We start from the raw sequence: 23,537 nt of genomic DNA on the forward strand, positions 1-23,537 counted from the left end.
GGGTCGCACTGTAGGACGCGGGGGATTCCCGTCACTCCTACACATGTTGACCATGCAAATCCCTTGCTACAAGATCCTCACCTGGAATGTCATGGGGATGCACTCGGCTCATATAAACAACTCCTGAAACAATCTTACTTGGTGAGGAGAGGGGTGGACATTGCATTCCTCCAAGAAACTAACTTGGCAGGGGCCAAACCATCACATCTGCGCAGGAGGTCGCAAGGCCAGGTCTTCACCACGGGCTACTCCTCTTGCGCCAGGGGCATACTCCCACAGATTCGTGCAGGGATCCCCTTCCTTTGTGAGTCCCAGCACATTGACAAAAAAGGATGATACGTACTCCTTGCCGTAACCCTGGATAGGAGATCTGTGGGGCTGGATTGCATTTACGCCCCCAATTTCAATCCGCCTGTATCCCTATAATCCCTGGACGCTCATGTGTATGTCCTTGAGTGGCTTCTTGGATGCTGAGAGGCAATTTCAAGTGTGTGGCAGATATATCATTAGACAGATCATCCCCCCTGCTTCTAGACTTACCCGTCAGGAAACTGGTCACCATCTTCCAGCAATGGATGATGGACTGGGACCTCCTGGACTTCTGGTGGCTTCACCACAGCCAGAGGCGGAAGTATTTATTTTAATCGCTTGTGCACGATCTTCATGTGCGACTGGACAGGATATTGGTGTCTTCAGCAGTCGTAGACCAAACCATGCAGCTGGAATTCCTGACCTGTACATAATCTGACCATAACTAGCTCATGTTGCGTTTACACTGGGAGAGTTGTCAGGCCCAATCCCTACATGGAGACTCCGAGCAGTTCTCCTGTTTGATGTGGTATTCCACGACTCCTTATGGTAAGGGATCAGTGATTATTTTCCACGTAATTGGGGCTTGTAGCCGGTGGCGGTGGTCTGAGAGGCATTTTAGGTGGTAAATAGGGACCATTGTATTGCTGTTCAGGCTGGGGTATGCAAAACTTGAGTCTGAGATGGATAACCAGGAGCCTAGGATACAAGCCCTAGAGGCCACATCTCTTCTGGGCCCTTCCCATCTCTCGTAACTCCTAGTAAAGCAAGCGTCTTGTAAGGATACCACACGCCATTTGGGCCTTTTCTTCTACAAAGAACATGTAGCTAAATCACATGCGGAGGAAGGCAAGGCTGGGAGGCTGGTGTCCTGACTTTTCTCCACAGACCGCCAATCACAAACACACTCCGGGCAGCAGGCAGTGTGTTGCACATACGAAATCCAACACTCAGTAGGGATTTGTTTTCCATTACAGGACCTTATAGGGGGGCCCAGACCGTGCCACGGAGAATATGATCGACCGATTTATGGCTAGACTGACCCTGCCACGCCTTCCAGACACTGTTCAGCGTGTCCTGGCCAACCGATTTCTGATCCTGAAATCAGAGTGGGACATTAAGGACTTGGCAGTGGGAAGTCCCCTGGGGTAGATGGGCTCCCCGGAGAGTTCTACCAGGCATTCAGCTTGCTGCTGGTACCCCAACTGGTGACCCTATAGAACGCTCTCTGTGGAAGGCAGGCTCACTGCCCCCCACCTGTCAGGAGGCATTGCCGATTTAACTGCTGAAGGACCCAGAGGACACCTCCTCGTATCGCCCCTTGTCAATGCTCACATTGGATCACAAAATCTTTAGCAAGGTCCTGGCTACCCGACTGCAACCCCATTAGCCCCTCTTGATCCACAAAAATCAGACTAGCTTTATTCCACTTCGCAACATCTATCTGACCATCCAGTGCCTCTATTGGGTGCTGAATGAGACCCCTGGTGATACGGCCCCCGAAGGGAGTGGTACTATCGGTTGACTTGCTTAAGGCCTTTGGTACCTTACGTTGGAGGTGCTTGCAAATGGTCATGAATCGCATGAACATGGACCCAGAATGGGCCAAATGGGTAACACTGCTATGTATTAGAGCCCGAGCATAGGCAAAAACTGGGCAAAACATCTCGGACCCCATTGAGATTTGCACGCGGATGGTGTGCCCTCTGTCCCTCATTCTGTTTTCATTGGCCATAGAGCTGTTTGCTGACACTATTCGGCAGAGGACGGGGCCTAGGTATAAGACTCCATGACAGGGACCGAAACATCTCAATATACCCAAACAACATGCTTCTATTTTTCCGCGATGCCTGCACTAGGGTGTCCTGGGAATCTTGAAGCTCAGGCGCCTGGGAGAGGCAACGGGCTTATGTACCAGTTGGGAGAAGTCCTGCATCTTCTTCCCCTTTAGCGAGACTACTGTGGTACCCAGGTGATCCGCATTAATGGGCTGAAGTGGGAGCCTCGAACATTCCAGTATCTCGGAATCCGGGTTTTCCATAGGAACACAGATTGCCTAAGATCCTGAAGAGGGAGCATGGCATTCGGACCCACACTGACTCCCCTTGATTGTGCAAGTAGCGCTTATGAAAATGATTATCCTGCCCAGACTGCTGTATTATTTCGTGAATCCCCCCCCCCCCCCCACCTCTCTGGATACTCCAGTATTGATTTTGCTCCCTGCTGTGAGAATTAATTTGGGCGGGGGGGTCAATGCAGGGCATTGCTACATACTATACAGCAATCAACAAGGGTAGGTGGACTGGGTGTCCCAAACCTTGAGCTATACCACACAGTGGCGAAAGTACAATGGTTGGCCTGCTGGTTGGTGGGCAGTCACAGAGGTAGAACTGGGACCCTATGGAGCAGACCCTGATCGTGTATGGTTGGTGCCACTCATGCTGGGGGCACTCCCCACTATGGGACCGACCCCAAACTACTGCAGATCACGCTACACTGTTTTGTGAAGTTCGCTCGGATAGCAGGCCAATAGTGCCACTATTCCCTATTCCTGCTGCTGGTGGGTCTACCAACACCTGTCGGGCCCTACTTTCGGCCCACATGATGTGCAACTGGACTGCAGCAAACATGCACACAGTCAGGGACTGTTACGCGGAGGGTAGATAATGGTCTCTAGAGGACTTGGTGAAGGAAACCTGGCTTCCCACTTCACAGTTCCTTACATATGCCAGAGTAGTATAGCAACAGGGTCAGCAGGCTGAGTCGGTGGAGCATGAGATCATTTACATTAACCTGACTTTTGGGGTGGGCCGAAGGGTAGTATCCTGGGTATATAGATCACCTCGACTTCAATCGCAGGTGGCCTTTACTACAAGGGTCCAGGTCAAGTGGGAGGCAGTGGTGAGTCGGGAGTCGGGAGCTAGTGAATGGGCCTGAGCACTGGAGGGTACACGGTGTGTCCCGGAACACCCACTTTCACTACAGGCAGGCTTCATGTGGGACCCAGCCAACTCCCTTAACCAATCCTGGCGCTGCTCTCATCAGCATGAGAGCAGCTCCAGGACTGGTGGAAGCGGCTTCACTCAGCGCTCTTCAGAGCACAGGAGGCCTTGGCTAAATCAGGATACAGTGAACGGCTCTCAAAGTTGGTGAGATGTGACTTCATTTATCAACATTAGCCATAGACCTAGCTGCCAAACTCTACAACCTGTTGTTTTGCTCTTTATTTGTGCCCTCACAATCTGTTATCGCTACTCTACTCAAAAAGATGATTTGCCACTTGTTATAGTTATGAAAAACGATCTTAAACCTGCACAGGAGTTTATCTAATGGAATAACATAAATAACGAATAGTAGTAGAAAGGATGTGACAAGAACACCTTTATACACTTTGTCTGGAATGGGATAATTAATTTAGCACTGGGACTACTCCTGTAAATTTAGTAAAAATCTACTCTTCTTAGATCAAACAGTTCTCGGATAATGTCTGTGCAGTACCTGGGAGCTGTGCCACAAGCAGCAGACATTGCCCAGAGAAGTGCATGATAAATTAAAACTTAAGGTAAATAACACAACATAATGAAATTCATAAACCAATTTGGAAAAATGCAATGACCTAAAAGACACAAAGATCAATAAAATAGATTAAAGGGAGATATTCATTTTTAAGCTTTTAATGCAAAAAGCCTCAAGAAAAAGTAACTAACCAATCAAAAACAGTTAGCTGTTAACCAGAACCTTGGCTTGATTTCAGGCCATGTTGGAATGGAGGCTTCATACACCATTCTGGTCATCCTGGTCAAAGTTTTCAATTTCGGTCTTAGTCTCAGATATTGAAGTCAAAATCTACCAGTGGGGCAAAATCTGTGGCTAGTAAGGGTTCCTTGAAGTTGGATATGCCATTGTTGAGCTACCACTGAAGCCGTTGGTTCTGGCGCCAAAAGCTTTGAACAGGAAAAATCTGTATTTTGCCGTTGATGGGATCTCTTTTTTAGGTCAACTAGATTTGCTGCCAAATACAATGTTTTACCGTCATACTTAGTCACTGTTTAGAAGTCAAAATCCTTTAGCTTGGCAATACTTGAAGCTGCAGCTGGGCAGGGCTCTACAAGACTGGATACCTTCGTCGCTAGGTCCAGGTGAACCAATTGTAAGCACAGCAAAAAGATCTGAGCAGGATGAACCTGGTTTAATTGTTCATCTTGGGTTCAACCACGCTGCGTAAATTCAGGACTGTATGCTAGTCCTCTAGATGTGAATACAATGAATGTGTCACTACTTTTATCAAAGTTCTGAAAAGTTCTTACTACCCATTCTTAAGCTACTTGTTCCTCAAGGCACACATCTAGGCAGCAGGTCTCTCTCCTACAAGGTTTAATTCTCTGTGATAAGAGGGGCCTTCTTGGATTCTGGAGTCTTGCTTTTTTGTCCCTGAAGACGGCAAACCACTTGACCCTTAGAGAGCAGTTCCAGTCTCTGGATGTCTGCAGGATTCTGGAGTCCATGATTCCTTGGATGAGTCCTCTCCCAACATGAGTCTTCTAGGAGGGCCACCTTCTTCATGTGGAGTTTTCCTAGTTGCAGGAATGTTTTGAGCAGGGTATGGTTGAAGTACTAGATTTATCCTGTATAATAGCCAGTGTCTGGAGAAAGTCTGCCACCCATTCCTGACTATTTTCTCAGTCTCTCCACCTCCTCTTTTAGCATTTCCTCTTAGCCGTACTGTAAATTTACCCAAGAGCACATGTTCCAAGGTAGCAGAAGACAGTGCCAAAAGGGAGGCCTGTCTTCAGCTGCTTAGCCGCTCCCCTATTTACATGAGCTCTCCTCCTATCTGACCGGATCAAAACTGTTTCTCTCTACAGTGAACGGCGCTTGGCTGCCTTCGAGGAATAGGAAAAGCCCTCTTTGGTGTCTCCAAGTCAAAAGAGTAAGCATTAATGCTGACCTGTGTTCTGCAAACTGTCCCTGTCCACTATCTCTGCGAATGGTTAGTGGTTAACTCCTATCTGCTCTTTGTGGGCTTTGTGGGCTCCGAGGCAGGTTTTTGTCCTCTGAGCCAGGGTCGTTAACTCTCCCACGTTAGGATATGTATTTCATTTCTGGAGGGTCTGAGTGGCAAACTGGTTTTAGGCCAGTTTTCACTCGGGCAAAATGAAGTACCTTTTTGCAAAGTGACTTTTCTACTTAAGTTAGCGAAAATGTATCCATTCAGATTTTGAGTATAACATGGCTTTAAAGCATTTTTCTACCATTTTTTCCAAGTGGAGATAGCAAATAAAGATTGTAATTTCATCTAAGCCTGTTCAGTGAAACGTTTGGCAAAGCCTACTCAGTGAAACATATTTTGCGTTTTATACAACTGTGAGGATACACTAACCTCACTATATGTTAGCACCCAGCCCTCTGGGCTTACAAGGTATACTTTAGGGTTGATTTATGAATTTACAAAAATAAGCTTTCCCTACATGCTAAAAGCAATTTTCCTTGCCACTTTTTAAACAGCAGCCCAGCCTGAAAACAGTGGTGCCCCAAGAGACATATGCGTTTGTCATATATGTGGACAGTGTAAAAACACTCAGCAGCCAACATGACATTCAACCTTCTATGCCGTTGGTGCATCTTTGGCACGATTTGCAATGAAACCAAATCGGGAAGGTTCAAGGTACAGCCATGTTTTTATGGAGGAAGCTGATGTGCTTAGCAGCGGTAATGTTCACAGAGTCCTAAAGCCAACAAAATCAAACGAAATGGGAGAACCGCAGCAAAAAGGGTGTCATTTCTCACACCCCGTGTAATACAGCTAGTGGGAGATGAACTCCCTAATCTAAACTTATGCTGGCTAATCAGAAAGAGAAGATGCAAACCAGCTACTTCAGGCATAAAAGCCCATAGAAGAATAACATATACAAATAGAAAATGAAACGTTCACACAGGTCACACCTTAATACATGTCGAAGAGCAGGATTACCTCTTCAGAAGAGTAAAATGAAAGCCATACGCTCCTTGTGGCCATTCAAACTATATTGTGATGGGCTAAGCCACCTCCAACCCTAAATTCATCGTTTGTGGAGATATTCGTATAAACCTCTCGATGGGGTGCTGGGTTTCGTGCAAAATTGGGGCACAGGGGTCTCTCGTGTTCTTGGCAGGCTCCTTTGGGACGTAACTAGTCTTTAAAGGAACTTATTGCGCACACAATCAAACTGCATATAATAAACAGCTGATGTTCAGGTCCATCGTACCTGCTGGCACCGTCGTGATCGGCAGGCTCAAGTGTTTTTTGCTATTGATGTGTTTGTGCCCCGAAATTATAAAAAGTGACGTTCAAGCAGTAGTAAACAATTCTGTTGAACAAAATGCGTCAGATAAGAATCCATTAGAGTCCCGGTAGGGTGGGGCTACTGTTAATTAGTGACCATGGTAAAGGGTCCCTCTGCCCCTCATGTGATAAACCGCACTCCCTTAGGTACCAGGACACAGGCTTGTATATGGTTAGAAAGTCTGATCTGGCACAGAGTGCTAGTGCGTTAAGTGGGGCTGCAGTCACTTGGTTGAGGAGAAGGGGAGATCTCTATGCCGTTCTTATAATGAACCATGCTCCCATAATGTAGCTTGACACGGACTCGTAAATAATTGGTAAATCTGATCTGGCACAAAGTGCTAGTGCGTCTGTGTAAGAGGTAATTAAAAACTTGGGGATGAGCCACTTTGTGCAAAGTGCTTGATTTTGGTGCAAAATAGCATTTATTGCACTATGGACTCATTGCAGCCCACTGTGCAGTCACAGGGTCCAGAAATGGTGCAGCCTTTAGAGAATTTGGCGATATAAGTTCTAATGGGCAGGATACCAAGACGGAATTTTAAATATTGGGTGCGGCGTGCGTTGGGGCTAGTATCTTTCAGGTATTGCTCCATACTCAGGGTGTGCTTTGTGTGCAAATAGTTGCAGGATGGAACAGAGGAGCGTGCATTCCTGTTGCATGTCTTACATTTGGTGTGCAGGAATGCTTCCTTTACCATTGTTGGCTGGCTCAAAGCATAGATGCTCGAGGCCAAGGTTTTGAAGACCGCTTTTTACATAACTTGCCCACAGGTTGTGAGGAATTTTCTACAAGCGCTAATCTCAGGAAGGAATGTCCATGCCTGTTGTGGTTTGGGCGTAGCCAGTAACCAGGGCTCAGGTGCAGTAGTGTTCTAAAAAATGTGTTTCCCATCGTTTGGAGCTGCTTACTGTTGCTGTACCCCCAGAATCTGCACCGCAATTTGCTGCAGACACTGCTTTTTGCTTGCATACTTGTAACACGGCACTCAGTGAACGGCAGCCAATTTTGTTCTTAAGCCTTAGGATTGCGTTGCCAGAGTGCTGTAGGGTGGCAGCTCTTTGTCGATATGGGCTAGGACAACTTGTTGAAGGAGATCCTGAGGTAGTCATAGACCTTGACTATTTCGAGTGACTTGCCAGTAATTCTTGGTGATTTTGTCAAAGGTGGGGATAGCCTCAGCGGCATTACTTTTGTCTTTTCTATGTTAATGACAAGATCCTTTTGTCTACAGTAGCTTTCGGAGCTGACGAATCTCCTTTGCAACTCGTTTTGCATGCAGGATAAAATTACTGCATCATCCACGAGCAAGAGGATAATTCTTTTTTTTTATTGCTGGCTTCATGCATCTGTTACCCTGTCGAGTAGAAACGTCTCTGAGTCATTCAAGAAGAGGGAGTGTAGTAGCGAGGCAAGGACGCATTTCTGGTGTACCCCTGGGCAGATATAAAAATAAGGAGTGCATTCTCCTCCACTTCCATAGCAGACGCAGGCCAGCGTATCTTATGAAGTGCGTTGATGGCTTGTAAGAGGTCTTGTTCAATTCCTTGTTTCTTGAACAAATCCCATAGTTGGATCCGTTGACCAGATCAAAAGCCACTTTAAGATCGATGAAGGTTAGATAGAGAGGATGCTTGATCATCTTTGTATATTTGATGCATATCATGAATAGTTTTGTGGCTTGATTGATGATACTAATGAATTGCGGAATCCCCTCCTGTGCATCTGTAAAGACTGTTTTTATCTGTACAGGCCTGCAATCTATTCAAAAGGACCCGCCCATAGATTTTCCCAGTGCTGTTCAAAAGCGAGATAGGTCTGTAATTGCACAGTAACACTTTGCTTCCTTTTTTAGGTCTCGCCTACGCAGTGCGCATTCGCTGCATAGGAAAAAGACCTTTAGCAATGGATTCAGTTTTGGCCCAAAAACGTGCACGCGATGCCTTGCTCTCAATGGCAACGCGTGCACGTTTGGCGATTCCCTTGCGGGAGCGAGCTTTGACACCATATGTTTGTAATTAACTTGCAAACACATGGTGCCCCTGGCAAGCTCCCGCAAAGGAAACGCTTTGTTGATTCTCGGTCCACTTCCCTCACAGCTTAGAGCGAATGACCTGCTTGTTATACGTATCGCTGCCACAAGTTAATTGTTTTTCTATCGTTAATCATACCATGTTTATTTAATGGGGTCTCTACGTATCGATCGCTTCTTTCACTTATTTAAAAAAAAATATATGCTGTGCTTTATTTGCCGCGTTAATTGTTTGCTGTAAATGTGAATAAATGACTGGGTACTTTACATCTGAAAAATGCATTTGTTATATAGAGGGGTTTACAACGTAATGCTTCGCCGTATTTCACGTTGGCATTACCACTGGGGGGAGCCAAAGGCACATAGAAGCTATAGAAATAGTAATTCGAGTTAAGGTTGAAAATACTGTACAGGCGAGTTCGGCAGGGTCACTATTGGTCTTGAGCCTTTTCACAGAGGCAGATGGAGTAAGTCAAACAAGCAATGGCAACGCCAGTAGGTCTCACAACGTTGACTTACTCGTTTTGCCAATGTTTTTTGTTCATATACTATAGTAGTATCGTGAATCAAACAAAATACATATGCCTCCAAACACTTACGCACACTCAGACAATGCACAAGATCTGAAGAAGTTCCTATGTGTGCTCGGTTGTTTGCCATGAGCCGCTGTGATTATTTATAGATGAGCTGCCATGACGTGCAGTTTCCTGATAGAAATCATGTACATATGCACAAGCGCACACACGCTTCCAAGTCCTCACGCACACACAAGTACATGCACACACAAGATTCTAAGCAGTCACGCACACACAGGCAATGTCCTGGATCTGAAGCAGTCCCTCTGTGTTCCATATTTTTTTGCTTACTATGAGCCACTGTGTGTGATTATTCCGAGGTGAGCTGCCAAAACGTGCAGTTTTTGAAAAAGCATGCATGTACATACACACTCAAGCACGCACAGAGACTTCTAGGCACTCATTCAGACACAAGTACATACTAGGGTGACCAGATTCTAAAGACAAGCATTGGCATAGCCAATAGGTCTCGCCTTTGGGACCTTATAAGTGTTTAGTTATCCAGCACAATATCCAGAACATCAAGTGTTGCATGGCTAAACACTTGTAAGGTCCCAAAGGCGAGATCTATTGGCTATGCCAATGCTTGTTATGAAAGGGAACTATAATGGTGGATCACCAAGAGAGCGAGACATTGCCTGATCTTATCACTGCGCTGAATATCATGGGCAGAGCTACAGACCAAGCCTTGGGGACTGATCGAAATATGTTGACAGATATACCATCCGGGCCTGGGGTTTAGTTGGCCTTCTGGTCTAAGATCACTCTTTCTACCTCGGGACAGAGAACAGTAGCTTGCTCCGTTGGTAGGGGAGTATTGGGGTGAAGCAGCAGTGGGGTACAATCGCCACCAGCGTATATGGTCTTGTAATGGTCTACACAGGTCTGCGCTGCAATATAGTTTTCCATGGACCGTGGACCATCTCTAAATAGTTCACAATATTCTCCAGAAGGAATTACTGTCCTTGTTTTCTGCTGCCTTGGTTCGGTCTTGTCATACTTCTTGCTGGTATACCAGTTTCCTGCCCTTGATTAGTGCTTTGTAGTCTCTCCTTGTGGCCCTGAAGAGGAGCGTGCCTCTTTGGGTGATGTACCACTTACTGTAAGCAAGTTTCAACTTGGTCTTGACTCCTCTACACTTGTTGTACCAACATTTGCTTGCTATCTTGTTTTTGCTCCTTGTTGTTGATCCAGCAGTAATTACCTGGTAATTTCCCTATTCAAAACCTCATTACCTATGGTTTACCGCTGTAAAGGGTGAAAATGATGGACCTTTTGATGACCGTGTTTCACCAAACAGGAGACTTTATATAAATATGAAAATTAAATGCAAACAATATTAGAGGCAATAATGAAAGTGGTGAGTTATTTTAAAGGGTTTTATTTTAAGTCAAAAGTTAAGGTTCTCTGACTCTTTATTCATTAGTCAAATATCAATCAGGTTACAGAATTAAAAAAATAGGAAAAATAGCATTAATACAGAACATATTACAGTCTGCATATAAGCATCACATATAGGAAGGGAAATGTGGCGCAAATTGTCAATCAAACTCTTAAAAAGTTTCTAAGAAAAAGTGTAAGTCTTACAAGGTTAATCAATAATTAATAATGGCAAAAATATCCCATAAAGAGAAATAAATGCAGTTTAGCACCTAAAATCTAAATCTGTTCTGATCCTTTCAGCTCTTTCTCTCTCTGCCTCTGCTTCGTTGTGCTAGTCTGTGTCTCTGTCTCAAGCTGCACAATAGCCCCCACAGAATGCAGCTCCTCCCCGTCTCTGTGTCCAGCACAGAAACTGGGCCTGGCCCTCAGAAAAAATGGAAAAAGAGAGGCCCTCCTCCCACTTGTAAGCCATATTTCAAGTAAACGTTCACGTGCTCGGTCCTCATAGCTGATCCAATCAGAACTTCAAGACACATCATCTCCCCATGGGGTGACTGGATACGTCATTAATCAGGCGTGTTCTTGTTCAAATTTCAGTCTTGTGATTTATGAAAAAAAAGTGTGCTCGTCTCTCTAGGTTTAAACAGGCTACAAAAATATGCAACATAGTGAAGGTCGAACGGAAACCGGAGGCAGGATTTATTAACAAAGCCCTTTCATTGAAAGCTGGTAGGGAAGAGGAGCAAATTCCATTCTGAGTGTTCAAGGGCAAAAAACTACAGTGAGCTGAGTCCACTAAAGCAAACTAAAATCACTTGGTTTTCTACACTGTGAAACACAATTCAGCACATTTCTACTCTTGCAAAAATACATGATGCCATTTTGAAAGTACAAATACATTTTCTAAATTAATGTGCATTCTATAGTGAGATTACATATGGATTAATCACATATAAACATGGCTGTTCAACTAATTAAGCACACAGGGGTAACCCTATAACCCAAGGAACCTGGGCTTCATCAATATATAAGAACAATGGTTCCGTAGGGAGAAAAAATTATTTACAATTGGAATAGATCAATTAAACAAAACACACAGCAAACGATGATCTAGCAAACAATTAATCCTAAACAATGAATAATAATTCAAAAAACGTAATAATTTATTTTTTGTATTTCAAGTGAATTTCAAATCATTCATCAACTCCTTTGGGTATGTACAAAAAATCAAAAAGGCTGTATATACAATAATATTTACAAGAAAGCGACGCAGTGACAAAGTGAATAAGGTGACTTGGTGTGATAGTGAAAATGTGAATATTTACAATATATGTATGTGATTATCAATAAAATACACAGAAAGTTTTGCAAAGATTTTTTGCAAAAAAAGTCCTCAGCTGAATTCTGGATAGATAGTAACCCTTGTAAGGCACCGGTCCTAATTTTTCGTTGTCAAAGGTGCTGACCAGTGGCGTGTGAGATCCATTGAGAGTTTGGTGTATTTTGCTAGTATTGTCTCCGGCTCGTCACTGAACTTGGTGGTAGCCAGGAAATAGTCAAGGCAAATTTTTGATGGAGTCTCGTTGCTCAAGTGATTTTCTCTATTCCAATTAACTGTTTGTCTGTTGTTTGGGGTGATACTGGCGGCGAAGCATTTGGCCGTTCTCTGCTCGGTCAGGATAGAGCACCTGAGACTAATGGGGTTGTGGTCACTCTCTGGTGTTTTACTCACTTCCATGTCCAGGACCAAGTCCCAGCACTCTCTGGGGATCAGGATAGAAGTGTTCAAGCAGGATCTTCTGGTGATCCGAAATGTACCCAATCCTCATGATAAGATAGAGTGGCTGAGAGTGTTAAAAGCTGTTGGGTGGCCCAAGAACATGCCATTATCTTTGATTTGCAAACATTTGTTTTGTCCATCAAGCAGTGCTTTCTCTATATTTCAGTTTAGGTAGAAAACAAAGTGCCAATGTCCCATTTTGTTATGTTTCTCCAGATCATTTTGCTTTTCAATACTAACAGCATGTTCTAGTACCTTTACGAGAAAGTGGAAACTTTGGTATAATTATTCTAATCTAGAGAATCTTGAGATGGCTTTTAAGGTAAAAGGGAAATCCCGGAGTTTTTAAAGGCCCTTAGCAATAGTCCCATGGATTGAAAAATCAGTTTACAATCTGTGATTAATGTCCAGCAATATTCTTGTGATGATGTTAGATGGGCATGGCTTGCCCGAACATGAAATAGGATTCATGCTGGATAGTGTGTTGCAAAGTTTCTCCAGGGAGACCTCAAGGAGGAAAGATATTACCTGTGCATTGAGACGAGGAAACCTAGCTTCCAGTGGTGCAGGTTGTCTCGCCTCCCTGTTAAATTGAATCACCACCCTCCTGGAATTCATGATTTGTAGTTTCAAAGGAGTTTTGCAAAACAAGGCATACTGTTTCAGAAAAGGCCTACCTGTATGTGGAGTGACTGGATCTTAAATCAGTTTCAAGGTTTGAATCTGTTGAGGAATTCAATTGTATCTTCTGTTTTCCATTAATTAATACATTTCTGCGTTCTTTTGTGGCTCTTTTATTTTTCTGAAAATTTTCCGAAAAGGAGTGTTTCATGCAGAAGGATTTGTCTGCCAGGGGCACTTTTAATTTGTTAATCTTAAGTATTAGACGCAGCAAGCGTGGTCTGAGCCACACAGGAAAGGCTTCAGAGAAGGAGTAGCTGGAAAATTAAGATACCCCCCACTTTGAACTGAACCTCTTATGGCACCAAGTGAGCAAAGCAAGTGTGCCCATCCCTTCCTAGAAGAGCTCCCTTGTCCCTTCGGTCCAAGCATCTATGCGTTCATCCTTTCATCCTTCCATCCACCCAAAAATATCCACTATTTCACCTTTACATTGTGTTACCCATTCTTTCATACATTGGTCAATTTTTCTACATCCCATCCATCCATACTGCCATTCATTGAGCTATCCATGCACTCTGCCTCCCGTCCATCTATCCTTTCTTCCATCCTTCCAATTATCAATCTATTCTGCCATCCATCCTTCCACTCTTCCGCCATCCATCCATCCACTCCACCTTCCATCCACTCCACCTTCCATCCACTCCTCCATCCACTCCTCCATCCACTCCTCCATCCATCCATCCATCCACCCACCCATCCATTCTGCCATCAATCATCCATTCACTCATCTTTTCACCAACTCGACTTCCATTCCTTACTCTGCCATCCTTTCACTTGTTCATCCACCTAACCATCCCTTTACTCTGCCATCATTTCATCTGTCCATCCATTCACCTATCCATTAATCCCTTTATTCTGCCATCCTTTCATCCATCCACCTATCCATGCGCTCACCCCTTCACCCACTCTACCTACTCATTCATTCACCCACTCACCTGTCATCTTACCTTCCTCCCACACTTCCTCTCCTCTCATTCAGTACCCCCCCCCCCCCCCCCCACTAGTCTATTTACCCATCTTTCGTTCACCCGTTTTTCTGCTTGCTCTTCAAGTTGTGCTAAATTCCATTACAACATTAATTATGAGCTTTTGTCTGCGAGTTGCCCAAAGGAGAGGGCTTTAAAGAATCCCACGCCCGCTCTAGCTGCTAAAGCGGGGGGTTCACGACGCCCCTGACTGATCTAGTATTTAGGTATTGCAGGAACAGTACATACAAGCTATTTCATGCGTTAATGACATGAGGCATATTTCCCAGTAAAATCGGTATTTTCTGCTTTTAGGTTTCTAGAAGAAGGGGATATCGAGAGTGCTGAAATACAAAAACAAAGAATTGAACAGCAGCAAAGGGAAAGACGGAAAGAATTAGAAGAAAATAACTTGGAGCACCAAGCTCGATTTTTTAGGTAAGATTCTTCCCATGGTGTTACATTTGTGCTTTCATCACTTATACAGAAGCTGTGAAGATTTGAAAATATATATATTAACATTGCGGTACTTTTAATCACCAGTTGCACTCAAAGGGCTTTGCAAAATGTGCTACAAAGCAGCATGTTAATAACTTTTTTGTTTGCAGGGTTATTTTTTTCCGTAGAACAATACATATGCAAACAGCATACAACATGGTCTTTTTTGTATTGTGTGAGCACAGTTTTTTGTAGAGACATGGCATAATAGATGTTGCCACCTTTTGACAAATGCTTTAAATGAGGGCACACGACGTAGGGCATTTTGTGGGGGTGGGGCAGTTCTTGAATAAATCATTCTATTTGTATTTTAAGCACGTAGGTATTCTTGGTGTAATAGAAGGTATTGTACGGTGAAGAGGGATGCCGGTAGGAACAAAGTGTCTCTTCGTTATCCGTACACACACAGCAAAGCTACAGAGCATTGAAACACATCTTTTGCTAGAATAGGGGCGTGCAGTCCCTCCATGCGAGTACATGAAGCCCTACAGTACCCTTTGAAGTGTGCCGATTGCAGAGGGTCATCATTGCAGGGGCGGTAGACTCATCACAGTGGTATGTTGGCAGTGCACTGGTGCATGCAAAAAGAGCAGCTCCCCCACTCATGCCGCAAATGTATGTATTGAGTGTTCCCAAAGAGCAGAACGTACACACCTGTGTGCTAGATTTTCACCGAATTTTGAAAGTGGCAGATTGCACATTTTTAAAGCAGAATGCAATGTTTTTGTTCACTTTTCGAGTCCGATTCAGCTAAAAACACAAAATCTGTTTGGCAGGCTGACCAGAACAAGCATTTGCAATGCAATAGGTCTCGCATTTATAATAGTTTGAGCTATTGGTATTGTAAAATTACAATGCCTTTTATTTATGTTTTGGTTTTAAAACAAATAAAAGGCATTGTCATTTACAATGTCAGTAGCATAAACTCGCATAAAAGCAGCGTGTGGAGTGCAGCAGTGTGCGGCGTGCAGCAGTGTGCGGCGTGCAGCAGTGTGCGGCGTGCAGCAGTGTGCGGCATGCAGCAGTGTGTGGCGTGCAGCAGTGTGTGGCGTGCAGCAGTGTGTGGCGTGCAGCAGTGTGCGGCATGCAGCAGTGTGTGGCGTGCAGCAGTGTTTCGTGTAGCAGTGTGAGGCATGCAGCAGTGTGTGGCGTGCAGCGGCGTGCAGCAGTGTGCGGCGTGCAGCAGTGTGCTGCGTGCAGCAGTGTCGTGCAGCATGCAGCAGTGAGTAATGCAGCAGTGTGCAGCAGTGTGTGGCGTGCAGCAGTGTGCGGCGTGCAGCAGTACATTCCGTATGACTGCCCTCCTCAAATCTGTGCTGCTGCTAGAGACAAACAAACATTGTAAATTATCTACGTATCTAAGACACATTAACATCATTACAAGGCCATGTGCTTGCCCCTGAAAGCTCAGGTAGCCATACTAGCTAAAAATTGAGTCACGTCTTGAGCCAATCAGGTGAAGTTTTACAAGTCTTGCTGAATGCTGTTCCTCTTTATCAGACAAAGTAAATTCCAGGACAGAACAGATGAAAATGAAATGTGTCCTTCTCCGATTGGGTAATGTAGTAACATATAGTCACATATAGTGTTTCCTTGAAGTGGCAGCTCAGCTGCAACTTAATCAGAGGAAAGCCTCTGAATGAAGTAGAGAGTATGGGCATTACTCAAAGGAGCGACCTGCGGCTCTCAAAAGAGCAGACACCCCGTCAACAAACAACCCTATCATCTGCTGTTCTTCGTAGTAACTAGTGATAAAGTAAGCATAATTAAACACTGCTCCATAAAAAGAGCCTCAGAGATGCATATGGAGGTGGTTGGGGCAGGGGAGTTTAAACCTGTATTTGTAATCACAGCTCGGAAAATATGCTCCCTCGATAGCAGGTTTTGAATTGATTTTTGCTGGATAGTAAAGTTGCTGGCGTGGGCAGGCAGAGATTTCTTCCAGTCTGCTTGTGAAAGTCAGAAACAGTGAGTAGATAATGCCTCTTGTTCTCTCTAAAGTTCATTCATTAACTCAGAGAAATTCCAGGTCATAGTGATGAATATTAGATGCCTTAGATGCAAAAAAACAGGCACTGGGCTCTGCACTAAACCAGCTCAGCACCATGTGGCCCCAGAGCTCAAACACAGCCCAAGAGCACAGAACGAAGCAGACTGCGCCCTGCGATGGTAACCCCTCAATGGTAACGGGTCCTTACTCCCAGGAAGGCACTGCAAGGTCATACCAAGAGCAGAACGTGCGCTATACTACTGGGTGCAGATGACATAAATACCATAGCTTGAGTGTGACACATGACGAGTGTCAAGTAAAGTGAATTATATTTAGGATATGATGCTTATATAGAACAAACGCAAATAGTTAGATAGTTTTCTTTGCAGCCCCAAATCCTTGATGTTTAACCATATGGCTTATTTCTTTGTAAATGGTGCTCCATTCAATCTGTGCAAGCCCGTTTTTTGGTGCAAAGTTCCTGTATGGCCTGCAGACACGCATTGTGCAACTATAAAGATTTTTGCATGTAACCATTTACTTGTATTTTTTTGCAAAGTACCCGAGGAATGCGGCTTATATGAACATGTATATAAACATTAAAATGAGGGTAAACGGCTGGATAGCAATAAAAACGCATGGAACACATTGTCTAGGGCTGTTGGGATAGACTCGGAGGAAAGGAGGTTGGATTAATCTCACTTAATGACGATGCATTGTTTCAACGGAGCAGTACTGAATTATTTCCTTTTCTACGGCTCACTGTGCTCCTTTGTAAATGATAGGGTTGGGTGTGAAAGGCTAGCTCTCTTAAAACGCTCGGTGTTAGCACCATTGTTATCCGAGACGCTTGAGCCCCGGAGAGGCGCGGAAAAAGTAGGTGTGAAGAGCTGGAGGTCGCTATCTTTATGACACGCACGTGCTGAGGGTCACTGATACTGAGGAAAGGAACCCGACAGAGTCACAGGAAGAAATAATGGGCGGCGAGAGGTGAGGCAGCGGAAGGAGTAAGTAATGGCAGAAATAAAATGGTGGTACCTGAGAGTGGGGATGGGCACAGGACACCGTGTTCTAGAGCCAGGCGTGCCAGGAAGGGAACATCTTAATGCTGTTTAAGGATCGAGATGGGTTTAGCGAGGTTCTTCCCATTTTACACAGAAAAGAAAAACCAAAGTATGTGATAGAATGATTTGCCGAATCATGCGGGAAATACGAGGTAAATGATACGGTGAAGAAAAGCAATTTATGCAGCCCCTGTGATCAAAGGCAGATTATATGGCACGTTCTGTTGCATTATTGTATGGTAATATATACATTTTAATAGCCGTTTACATATAAATGGATCTCAACGCTATAGAAAAGATCTTTCCCAACAAGCAGGAAGTGGGATAAGGGAGGGGGTGGCAAATAGTGTTCACTTTCGCGGCCGCTTTGATGTCCTCAGTGGCCGCGGCTCACTGAGGACATCAAAGCGGCCGCGAAAGTGATCAGGCAGTGCTTTTCAGGCTGCCAAATGGTGCGCGCGCCTGGCGCACATGCACTGTATTTGGAGGCCTGAAAAGCACTAGTTTGCACTTCCAGATCCCCCTTTTACAAAAGCTCTCGCGAGAGCATCGCTAAAGCGCTGGCTCAGACGAGACCTAAAAAGGGTTTCGCTTTCATAGGGAGAAGTGTGGGAACGCTATGTGGAAGGAATGTTGTGGATGACATCAATGTGAGCTAATGTTTGAGGTTTGCAGGGCATTCAAGGTAAGACAACTTAGTGGGATTCAAAAGTCACACCACTATGGACCCCACCCAGTGTGTAGGTTCGAGAACAATCTGGTGTGAGTACATTTCCATAGGTTCTGGCTGAGTCCAGGCCCAAATTCCACAGCTACCCATATCGCCAGAATTGGTCAATTTGAAATGCAAAATCATGATGTTTCCTTGTCGCGTTTTTGGGTCGTTCCAGCCGCAGATCAGAAGCCCATCCACATAAGTGGAGCATCATTTTTATTGGGAGAAATGTGGATCACAGAATAGCAGAACATTTTTTTGTATGTAAATCAGCCATCGGGAACAAAATTACAACTAAAAACATGGTTACCAATTTCAATTTTCTCCTACTTATTTTCATTATATTTTAATTAGAATTCTTATTTTGTTTGAGGATTCCTGAGTAATCTACGCAAATGGCTCTTTGCGGCATTCCAAATGTTGTTTCCTTTTCCGAACTGCATAGCTTTCCAGGTTCACCCAGGGCTTTTACTCCTATTTCCATCCGCATACTGCAATTAGGTAGAAACCACAGCAAATAGGTAAAAATAACAAATGTATGGCTACGATACCACTCATTCTGCACGATAGCCACTTTTGAAGGTGGGCTTTTAAGGTGTTGCAAACTTATTAAACAACAAGGTAAAATCTGCTATAGACTCTTTAATGGTAACACATCTGTGAGAGTATCATATTTTCATATGAAGGTGCAAGAGACAGACTGGCCTATTAGGATGGCGCATCCTAGCGGGAACTGGACTGCCCACCTGCCATGCGGCGGTCCCGCACCCCTGACTATGATGGGACCGCCACCGCGGCAGTCGCATCGGGCATTTTAACATTGCGGTGGGTGCTGCTGGCTGCAGCACCCGCCGCAATGGTAAATTGCCATGTTGTGCATTTCAGTGTACAATGTGGCAGGCACCGCGTGGTGCCTGCCACCTTGTGCATGGAAATGTAGGGGGGTATCCCCCAAGTGCACCCACCATGTCCCCATCCCTCTGTGGGAATCCCCGCCAGCCTTTCCATGGCAGCATCGCCGCCAAGGGAAGGCCTTGAAATCTGCACATCATAATATGGATGGCAGTGCCTGCTAGGCACCGCCACCATATATGATCCCCAGCTCCGCCCGGCTGGCAATCATAATGATTGCCGACTGGCGGAAAAGCGGCAGATGGACTTTCCGTCCGCCGTGATACCCACCTCCATCATGATGTGGCGGTGGGTAAATCACGTTACGATGGCGTGATGGTCGCCACTGCCGGCATGGTGGTGGCGACTGTTACGCCATCGTAATCACCCCCTAAGTCGTTTTTCTATAATCTATAATCCTATGGTAAACGGACACTGCAAGTCATGTAGGAGTTCTGTGACCAGCCTGGTTCCTGTATAGGGTAATTTCCCAAGCTGGTGGCATGCAGTATCCATGTATGAATGGGAGGAGGACATGCATACATAAGGGAAGCTTAACTTGAATAGCATTTCATTAATTAATCAAAACTCTATGCATTTCTTATTTATGTTTTTTTTGGCATGTGTTGTGCAGCCACCTCTGAGCATTTGTTCAGCATCTATTGCGAGAAGAGATATTCATGCTGTGGGAGGGGATTCATCTTTGCTGATATATCTTACATTTTGTTAATCAAATTCCTGCGAGTAATAAGAAAAGTTCAGATTCATATTTAATGTATTTTAAATGTGACTGCTGTCATGTAATATCTGATTCTGTTTTGTTTTTAAGTCAGTGACTCCTTTTCACCCCCACTTTTTATGCAATAAAGCTCTCTAACAAGTGACACTGCGGTTCAAGTGCTTGTGTCTACGTGGTTCTTAGATATACCAACTGGATTTGGTCGCTTGCTATGCTCAGTAAGGACGGTTTTTAAATGTTAATTGAATTATTGTCAAGTTGCTCCACAAGACTTACCTCTGCTTGTGCAGCGATTCCGCAGAGACGACAGGAGCGCCCGTCCCCGCACCCACCTGACCCTCGTGGACCGTAGAACCCAGCAGGGATGAGATGGACGCAGGGAAAGGAGCCTGAATGAAAACGGTGGGTAGGGGTGCAGGGTATCTCGGAATGACCTGCGATAGAGGAAGACTATGGTCAGTGAAGAACCCACAACCACAATGGAAGCACACACAGAGCTATGTCCTGTCCCAGACTCAAGGCACTCACCCGTACTGCGGGAACGCCGGTCGCTACACGGCCGTAGCGCAGGTGAAAGGCCAAGGACAGGCTATGCAGTAAAGCAAGAGTCGGTGCTCTCACACCGTGGTCAGTGGAAATCAATCTAGTTTCCCAATAATAACCCTGGAAGCGGCAAAGAAAGTTTAACCCCTGCTTCCGAGTAGAGAAAACAAACAGCAAGGCGCTACAGCGAAAAAGTCAATGGAACTCCTCAATAGTAATTCAGCACATACTACTTGGCAAAATCATCAAAGGCAAAACCAGCAATGGAGATCAGAATTGGCGCAATGCGCGTTCAGGAAAAAACCAACTGTGGCAAAACCATCAAGGCAAAATCAGCAATGGAAATCTGAAATGGCGCAATGCGCGTTTAGGCAAAACCAACTGTGGCAAAATCATCAAGGCAAAATCAGCAATGGAAATCTGAAATGGCGCAATGCGCGTTTAGGCAAAACCAACTGTGGCAAAATCATCAAGGCAAAATCAGCAATGGAAAATCAGAAATGGCGCTATGCGCGTTTAGGCAAAACCAACTGTGGCAAAATCATCAAGGCAAAATCAGCAATGGAAAATCAGAAATGGCGCTATGCGCGTTTAGGCAAAATAAACTGTGGTAAATATCAAAGGCAAAATCAGCAATGGCAACAGCCCGGGAAGGCTAGGGGGCAAGGGTTAGGAAAAACCTGAGAAGCCAGGACTGGTTCCGAAGCGTGGAAGTAAGTAGAAACTGGTTCCAGTGGAGAGGGACGGCGTCCTTTTCCGTTCGGCTTCAGGACGGTCAATCTCGCTCCTCGCAGCTCGGAACTCCAAAGAATACGAAGCGCCGAGCCGGCGGGAAACGCGGCGTATAAGCGTTTCCCCCGGAAGCGCTTTCTTGACCCTAGTGCCCCTGTGGATGACTAGACCGGTACCTCGACTTCCGCCCGGAAGTGAGTATTCCGGGTCGTCTCTGTGTGTGCGTCTTCGTGGAGGGGGACGGCAAGCGCCGTAACATGACAGAACCCCCCCTCAAAAACAAGTCCCCCCCCCCCCCCAGGGGCTCAAAAAGGGACGGCAGGGCGAGGGCTGCAGGGGTGACTGAGATGAAAGGCACGGACCAGAACAGGAGCATGGCGAACATGGGACAAAGGCTCCCAAGACCGCTCATCCGGGCCGTACCCCTTCCAATCGACCAGGTAGAACAACTTCCCCTTGGTACGACGAGAACCCAGGATGGCCCGGACTTCGTACTCCACATGGTCCTCCACCACCACTGGAGACGGAGGAGAGGGAACCCCGCCATCCGGGCGGACCGCTTGCAGAAGAGAGACATGGAAAACGGGGTGGATCCGCATGTGCGGAGGGAGCGTGAGTTTCATAGCCACCGGATTTACCACCTTCTCAATGACAAAGGGACCCACATAACGGGGTAACAGTTTCTTGGGGCCATGCACGTTGAGATGTCTGATAGACAACCACACCCGGTCACCCATGCGGTATTCGGGCTCCTTCTGTCTATGGGCGTCAGCATGCGCCTTGTAGGTGTCCTTTGCCTTGGCCAACCCAAATCGAGCTTGCTGCCAGATAGTACGTAAGGCAGCATGATAGGAACGAACTGACGGCAAGAAGCAGTCCCGGGGTATTTCCCAGGCAGAGGTGCGGGGGTGACGGCCTTGGAGGCAAAAGAAGGGAGACATTCCGATGGCAGAATGCTTACTGTTGTTGTAGGCGTACTCAGCCATCCATAGGACCTCGGACCAGTCTTTGTCAACCATGAGCAGCAGGCAACGGAGGTACTGCTCCATGGTGTGGTTTGTTCTTTCCGCTTGACCGTCCGTTTGTGGGTGGTACGCTGTGGACAAGCGTACGTCCATCTCGAGGATTCTGCACACCTCTCTCCAGAAGTGGGACACGAATTGCGATCCCCGGTCTGTTATGACCACCGATGGAATGCCATGGAGGCGGATTACTTCTTGCACAAAGATTCCGGCCAGGGTCACAGCTGTGGGCACCTTCAGCAAAGGCACGAAATGCGCCATTTTAGAGAGATGGTCGACGATGGTGAGAATCGTGGTGTGCCCTGTCCTGGTGGTAGGAAGTTCCACCACGAAGTCCATGGAGATGGTGTGCCATGGATACGGTGGTATCGGAATGGGACGCAGAAGGCCCACCGGAGGCACGGAAGCGTTCTTACTCAGGAGACAGATGGTACAGCTCCTCACATGAAGTCCTGTGTCGGCCACCATGGTCGGCCACCAGAATTGTCTCTGCAAGAGCTCTAGTGTCTTATGGAAACCGGGATGGCTGGACAAAACGTGATTGTGACATAGGCGGACCGCTTCCTGCCGACTGGGCACCCCAGGTAGATACAGCCGGTCTCCATGAAACAGCAATCCGTCCGTGTATGACACGTCTGTGCGTCCATCCGTCAGTCCCTCCAGGTCGACTTGCTCCGTGTCCTTCCGTACTTGAGATAAGAAGCCCGAAGACGTCACCACACCCTGGAAGTGTTTCTCGGCAAGGATAGGAACAGGCTCGGTGTTCTCAGCTTCGTTGTCAGTTTCTTCCATCCGCGAGAGGGCATCGGCCTTGGCATTTTCTCTCCCTGGCCGAAAAGTGATCACGAAATCGTAGTCATTGAAGAAAAGGGTCCATCGGAGTTGTCGGGCGGTGAGAGCACGTGCTGACCGGAGAAACTGAAGGTTCCTGTGATCCGTATAGATGGTTACGGTGTGTTTGGCGTCTTTCAGGAAGTGGCGCCATTCCTCGAAAGCGGTCTTGATGGCAAGGAGCTCTCTGTCCGACACTGAATAGTTACGTTCCGCAGGTTGTAGTTTCTTGGAATAGAATGCCACCGGATGCAGTAGTCCAGTGCGGGTGCTCCGTTGAGACAGCACGCCCCCGATGGCATCTTTAGAGGCATCCGCCTCCACGACGAAGGGCTGATTGGTGTCGGGGTGCATCAGAACCGGGGCTATGGTAAAACGTCTCTTCAGTTCGTGGAAGGCGTCGTCCGCCTTTTGATCCCAATCGAAGCGCACGCCCTTACGCAACAACCGGGTAATCGGGG

General features: G+C 46.0%; 1 protein-coding gene across 3 annotated transcripts in view; it reads left to right on the forward strand.

Annotated features, from left to right (window-relative positions):
- The window catches only part of OSBPL3 (oxysterol binding protein like 3), an 812,031-nt gene that overhangs the window by 753,883 nt on the left and 34,611 nt on the right, over window positions 1-23,537 (forward strand). For all 3 annotated transcript variants that reach the window (XM_085631654.1, XM_085631656.1, XM_085631655.1), the window contains one exon: window positions 14,367-14,489. In XM_085631654.1, the coding sequence (XP_085487780.1) occupies window positions 14,367-14,489 (123 nt within the window). The remainder of the gene's footprint in view (window positions 1-14,366; window positions 14,490-23,537) is intronic.

The sequence above is a fragment of the Triturus cristatus genome, chromosome 10 (assembly GCF_964204655.1).
Source record: "Triturus cristatus chromosome 10, aTriCri1.1, whole genome shotgun sequence".
NCBI classification, from domain to species: Eukaryota; Metazoa; Chordata; class Amphibia; order Caudata; family Salamandridae; genus Triturus; species Triturus cristatus.